Source organism: Notothenia rossii, assembly GCF_949606895.1.
Source record: "Notothenia rossii genome assembly, chromosome: 2".
In the NCBI taxonomy this organism is placed as follows: domain Eukaryota; kingdom Metazoa; phylum Chordata; class Actinopteri; order Perciformes; family Nototheniidae; genus Notothenia; species Notothenia rossii.
Window position 1 is genome coordinate 83267427 of NC_136904.1, and position 6582 is coordinate 83274008.

General features: G+C 43.7%; 1 protein-coding gene across 1 annotated transcript; it reads right to left on the reverse strand.

Moving 5' to 3' along the window:
* Window positions 1–243: 243 nt before the first annotated feature.
* On the reverse strand, window positions 244–2706 carry LOC307028956 (zinc finger BED domain-containing protein 5-like). The gene is made up of 2 exons (XM_079664374.1): window positions 1402–2706; window positions 244–1163 (listed from the first exon to the last, which is right to left on the reverse strand). Exons 1-2 carry the CDS (start codon window positions 2698–2700, stop codon window positions 687–689), a joined length of 1776 nt encoding a protein of 591 aa, XP_079520500.1. The 5' UTR covers window positions 2701–2706; the 3' UTR covers window positions 244–686.
* Window positions 2707–6582: the final 3876 nt, after the last annotated feature.

Here is a 6582-nt window from a genome sequence, read left to right on the forward strand (position 1 = left end):
CAATCTACAATCAATGTAGCTATAACTGTTGTTGAGATAGACTTTTCCACCCCTATATTAGTAGTTTCCGTAATCAGTAGTCCTTAATCCTTAATCCCTAATTTCTGGGGATTAAGGTGTCAGAAATGTTATGTATCATTTTATTTTTCCCTTCAATAGATATATTTCCTTAACAAGTCAAGGAAAATACATTTATGGTTCAAAGTCACATATTTTGCAAACATAGACAAACGTCTATCTAGACCAGGGGTTCTCAACCTTTTTTGGGCCAGCGCCCCCCTGTCTATTATCCAGGTCTCTTACCGCCCCCCATCAAAAAAAGTAGACTTATTTTCTTCCCTGAATATTAATGTTGACTAAAATTCTGTGTTATATCATTTAAAAAGAATGTCACTGAATGCCAAATAATAGATTTGATTTAACTGGGCAGTTGGAATATCATTATCATTAGTTTACCAGAGAGCAGAAAAGCCATGTGAATGTGAATAAAAATGATATTTATGAGTGTTAAACAAACTCAGACAAGAGCAGAGAATACAAACAAACTGCTACGGAACAGCAGCAATTTCACACATGTCCAGTGCAGAACAAACAGTAGGCTACAAAACTGTACATTAGGCCTACAGAACTAACAGGTCGGAAAGGTGTTGCATTTCGCCAAATTGCGGGGGGGGGGGGGGGGAAGGTTAGTGTGAGCCCTGCGCTTGGTGGTTCTCCGCCAGTTTCTTCACTGCGGGTTGCAGAGAACTTAGTTTCAGTCGCAGTGCACCTGAGGCCGTCAAGTTCAAGCGATTGCGGTACTTGGACTGCATGTGGAGGACCTGGCTGAATCCCTGCTCCACGAGGTATGTGGTTGGGAAAGCCAGAAGAAGCAGCCTCGCTTTCTCCCAGAGAGCCGGGTAACGCTGAGAGTATTTGACCCACATGTTGCCCCAGCCAGAGGTGCGGAAAATAGCCTGGGCCTCATCGTCACTCTGGATGTCGATGAGATGCTCCTGTATTGCTGGCTCGCATTCCGCCACGTCCGCCTGAAAGGGCTGCACCAACCAGGTGGGAACATCGAGGTCCAAAAGATCTCTGAAGCGGATCTTCAAATCGGCATTCACCATCCTCAGGTGGTCTGTGTAAATGAGAAGGCGCTCATCGGTAAGAGCCTCAGACACCTGCAATGAGTATAACCAGGAAATTGTTATCGGTGCAGAATGTTACCATCCGATTTTAAACTGGTTATTTTATTGCTAATTAGTTTACTAATTGATGTTTCTTTATTCTCATAATACATTCAGAACATAAGTTATTTATACTAACCAGGAACACAAATATAGTGTTGCATAGAGTAGCCTACATTTATTACATGTATTATTTATTATTATCATTATTTAGTAGCCTAGGCTAGATCACCTTGGTCAACAGCGGGAAATGAGCAAACTGCCTCCTGCCTATGCTCTTCCGGTATAGATCCAGCCTGGAGGTGAGACTGTGGATGACCGCCTTGCTCTGGATCAGAGTAACTCCTTTTCCTTGGAGCTTCAGCGTGACTTCATTCATTTTGCCAAAGAAGTCTGTGAGGTACATGATGTCGCAGCGGCTGGATGACACCTGTTCCCCGAGAGCTGCATCCACCTCCTCCAGGAACTCCAGGATGCTGTCAAACAGCTCACAAAAACGAGCAAGGCAGTTTCCTTTTGAGAGCCAGCGGACATCAGTGTGGAGAAGAAGACGCTCAAAGGTCTCATCATTTTCCTGACACAGCTGTCGGAACAATCTGTTATTCAGGACGTGGGCTTTTATTTTGTTTATTGCCTTTACTGCAACATTGAGAGACTCGTGGAGAGGTGGACTTTTAGATTTGGCCACAAGGTTGTGGCGGTGCAAGACACAGTGGACTTTGAGGACATGCGGGACCTGCTCCTTCAGCAGAGTGGTGAAGCCACGGTACCTGCCAACCATGGAAGGGGCACCGTCAGTAGCACATTCGAGGATGTTGTTGATCGGGATTGACTTCTCCTGTAGATAAGCATCCAGTGCATTAAAAATGGTCTGGCCCTTGGTGTCTGTGACCAGATATTTGGAAAATAAAAATTCCTCAGCCATCTCCTGACTGTTGGAGGTGCTATAGCGGACATAGGCCATCAACAGAACATTGTTGTCAGAAGTGGCTGTCTCATCCAGCTGAAGGCTGAATGGAGTTTCCCGCAGGATGGCACACAGCTGCTCCTCTGTATCAGCACCCATTTCATCAATCCTGCGTGCTACGGTGTCATTACTGAGTGGGATGGATTTCAGCACCTGTGTGGGATCACGCTCCATCACAGTAGATATGACCTCTTTGATGGCAGGGAGTACCAACTTCTCTCCGATTGTGAACGGCTGCCCACATTTGGCTATCAGCAAGGAGATGTTATATGACGCTATTAGCCCGCTGTCAGTCTGGGTAGTCTTCCTAGCGAAGAGACTGCTGATGGTGCTCCTACCATGTTTCTCTTTGAGGGCCTGGAAGAACGGACGCTCCTTATCTGCCTTATCCGGGTGGATCTTGGTAAGGTGCTCCTTTAAACGTGAGGGTTTCATTCCCTCATTGGAAAATACATGTTCGCAAAGTAAACACATTGGGAGTTGTGCATTGGAAGGAGACGGTATGAAGCCATAGCTAAGATATTCAATAGAGTACTGTCTGCATTTTATATTTTTCGCGGCCATTTTGCTGATGTGATATGATTTTTGTTGTTTTATGATGCTAATATTTAGGGGGGGGGGGGGGGGGGGGGGGGTAGTGTCACGATATGGCGGCAAACGCTAGAGGGCTAGCTGGTGACATCACAAGACATCGTGCCGGAAGCGGACCGGAAGTCGTTGTAATTTTGAACAAACATAGCTCTGTGTGGAGCAGCCTGGCTAGCCAGCGCTTCCATGTCGTAGCAGACATAGAAACGGGTATTATTTTCATAAACTGACCACTTAGTCCGAATCTGTTAGTGGAATTTGTCATATCAAAACATATCAAAATGTAACAAAGTGACACGGATTATTAACAGTCGCGATCCCAAAATTACAACGACTTCCGGTCCGCTCCCGGCTGCTTTTTGTAGGGTACATTCGTAAATGCGCTCAGAGCGCTCCGAGCGTCCCCGTTCCACAGTCCAGAGCGCTGCGCTCTGAGCGCTCACAACTGGGTGCTCTGGCGGAACAGACGGGTTGTCCGAGCGGACTGACCGTTCGTGCATTTACGAACTACCCGTAATAACACTGCTGACAGCTGACCAATCGCAAGCAGAGTTGTGGTTTTCTATAGCAACAAAAGATGCTGACAGCTGCTTTTTGTACAGGAAAAGACGCTGTGGCCAGCGTTTTTCATGACAAAAAGACATTATTCGTGAACGCCCCCCAAGAACACCTCAACGCCCCCCTTTCAAAAATATTGCTTCCAGCGCCCCCCGATGTTCTCTGAACGCCCCCGTTGAGAACCAGTGATCTAGACCTTTGATTTTGAGATGGGGACAAAAGAGGTGAAACATGGTTCATGACAAACAGCAATTTACTAACCATTTGTATCTGCTTGTCTCAAATCTGCCCAAATACGATTAACGTCTCAGATTTTATTTAATTTGAAAACTGTCTGTGAAAACTCTTAATAATGATTATAAAAACATGCCGGGACCTATAAACTTGATGCAGTCATTTTTATCTAAAAGTAACAGATTTGTGCATAGCTGCCTTAATCTGATTATACATTTAAGTGCATTAAGGTACAAAAAATCTGAGTCAGAGAAATATATGTACTCTTTATTTCCAGTCCTCAGATGAACCCATAGACTCTCTCACAGCCAGTCAAAGGTCACCACACGGTGCTGAGTGGTGTAGAACTGATCTCCTGGAGGATCATATGTGATGTAATGCTGCCTGCATCACACTGTATCTCCCCAGCTGATGACAGTCAGGCCTGTTTCCCCTGCCAGCTCAACCCAGCTGCTATGAGGCAATGTAGTCTGCCAGGCACAATACTGCGTGTCAGCCCTCAACAATGGAGGACTTGTGCTCGCTGGATGGCATCATTGTCAACGTTTTTTTTTATTCATTTTTTTGGAGGGATGGCTTTGTGAGATGTTGTTGTTGTTTTGTTAGTGCTGTTTTAGCTACATGTCTCTCTAGGTTTGCCAGTTATTAACCCTTGCATTGTTGGCTGGCAGACAATAGATGCAGTTTGGATGATGCACGGCCCGGGATATGGGTCATGGGAAGTAAAGTGAGTATGATGGTGAGAAAGTGTATTTCTTTTAAGAATTCAGGTCAAAACAGTTAGAATTCCTAAGCAATTAAGAAAAATCTTGCTCAATTTAGTTGCCACATCCGTTCTCGGTCTGGTATGACCACACGCTTATGGCAGCTAATTTTAGAAAACTATGAAAATGTTCCTTTTATACGAGGGAGTTATTCTATTGTAGCTGAACACATTTCTAAATGGCTTCTGCCTTAATGAAGCTGCAATTGTTGACTCACAGTGTCAACCTGTTTTATAATTACGGTTGTGTTAATACTGCACAGTCCTTTAACAATTTGAGTAACGAGCCTCTCACCTACACAAACAGGTGCCTTTGTAATGACACTGCGGATTGCCTCAGGCTGAAATGTTTGCAGAGCATTTTCTCCTAAATGATTAATTAAAACATGAACAAAAAAGTCCCTAGTGTGAAATCCAACTATTAAAGAAAAATTCAACTGATTGACCCAAACTTATACACAACTTAGAGTTGTTGTCACTATAGGAAGTAGTTGATGTTGTAGTGTTCATTGCAAGGTTGAAAATCAAATCAAAGAAACCTCTGAACACTTTGATAATGTGTGTTTGAGTACTTATACATTTAAGTTGTATTAAAAGAAAGTCTAACTAGTTTTTCATTCCAAATTAGCAAAGGCCTTAAAGTAAGTGTGCATCTTGAATTTATTAATTCCTTTTCTCGCAGATATATGAAGTCGTACAGACAGTAAACTGAACTCTCACTGAATCAGTCTTACTCAGCAGCAAATAGTTGGTCATGGTTTGGCAGCCTTTGAAGGATGATAGCTCTTATCTGTGTGTTTGCACATGATGGCTATACCTTTCATATCCTTGACTGTGCCTGTCCTTAGTAATTAACGCTGCAAGATTTATTAGCCCAATTTAGATCAGATTAGAAGATTCTGAACGGCAAACGTTTTTGTTAATGTTTCTAATGAAGAGATTCACATGTTGTTATCCCATCAAGTGTTCAGTTATGTTTACATCTGGCAAAATTGTTCTTAAAAAGTTCTTGATGAAAATGTGATATTATGTTGGCCAACGACTCTTCTCAGGGGATATTTTCCCATTTGAAGACCCATGAAGAAGAGTCTTTCTTCTGAGCTTACTTACTGTCTCAACCTCACACATGTGTAAGGTAACTCCTGTGCCTCCTCCCCCCTTAGTTTTAAGTCATAATCCCCTCTCTCCTCCCTCACCCCTCCATCCCACCAGGTCCCCTGAGCTTTGCCCATCCTCATTAGTGGGTATTTTTCCATGTTTGTTAATTGTGTCCTGCTTTTTGCACCACCTGCCCCCCCCCTCCCACTCCCCACTCCTCACCCTCCCCTCTCTCTCAATACTGCCTCCCCTGCTCATCTGTGCTCTCTAACAGCCACTAATTGTCATCATAAGGATGCGTCCACTGTCACAACTGGAGAACAGACTGCAGACCGACAGTGTGCAGGCTGGCTCTTCTGGCCCCTGGAGGCCTCTGCTCTGTGTCTGGGGCCCCGGAGGACCTCGGCAGGCAGGAATCCTCCCTTTGCAAGTGTAGCTAATGAAGACAGGATGAGAATGCTACCTGGCTGAGTGTGAGAGAGGTAGTGAACTCGCCATAGGCAAACTGGGGAATTAACTGTAAATGAGAGGAAGGACTGAAAGGTGGCTGCCTAACAAGGTATGACATTATTTAGGACAACACAATACTAAACAAACAAAGAAAAACTAACACTGTTCATAATTGTATCACTCAAACTCCAACCGGTACTGCAACTCTCTAATTTATGCAACCTCTGGTCGAGCGGAAATCAACATTTTCACTTAAGTTTACAGGAAACTTTTGCAGACTAAATTTCAATTTTAATAACACAATTCTTTAAGATTAGACAAAGATTCCCTATGCAATTGCCAACTAATTAAATATCATGGTTATCAGTAACTACTAAAAAGGTTTGAAACACAGTAAAACATGGTCACTTTACCCTAAAACTGAACTCACTGAAGGGACTGATTAGCAGTGTCTTTATGTACATTTTGAAATACTTGTATATTACTTTAGTTTTTCCAACAAAATATGCAAGGCAGAAGCAATCTTTAAGTTTGGGTTAAGTTGACTGAATTGAGACTGCAGATTGGTGTTTGTGTGTCTGCATGCATGTTTGTGTCTATGTGTAGCCAAGCATGTGTCTCCATACACACACATCTTAGTGTATGTGTGCTTGTTTATGTGCAAGAGGGAATTTGTGCTTTGTGGCATGTGTGCCCTCAGCATGAGGCCAAGGCCGGTACCGTGCCGGCCAGCTGGAGGCTCAATCTGTTGAGGG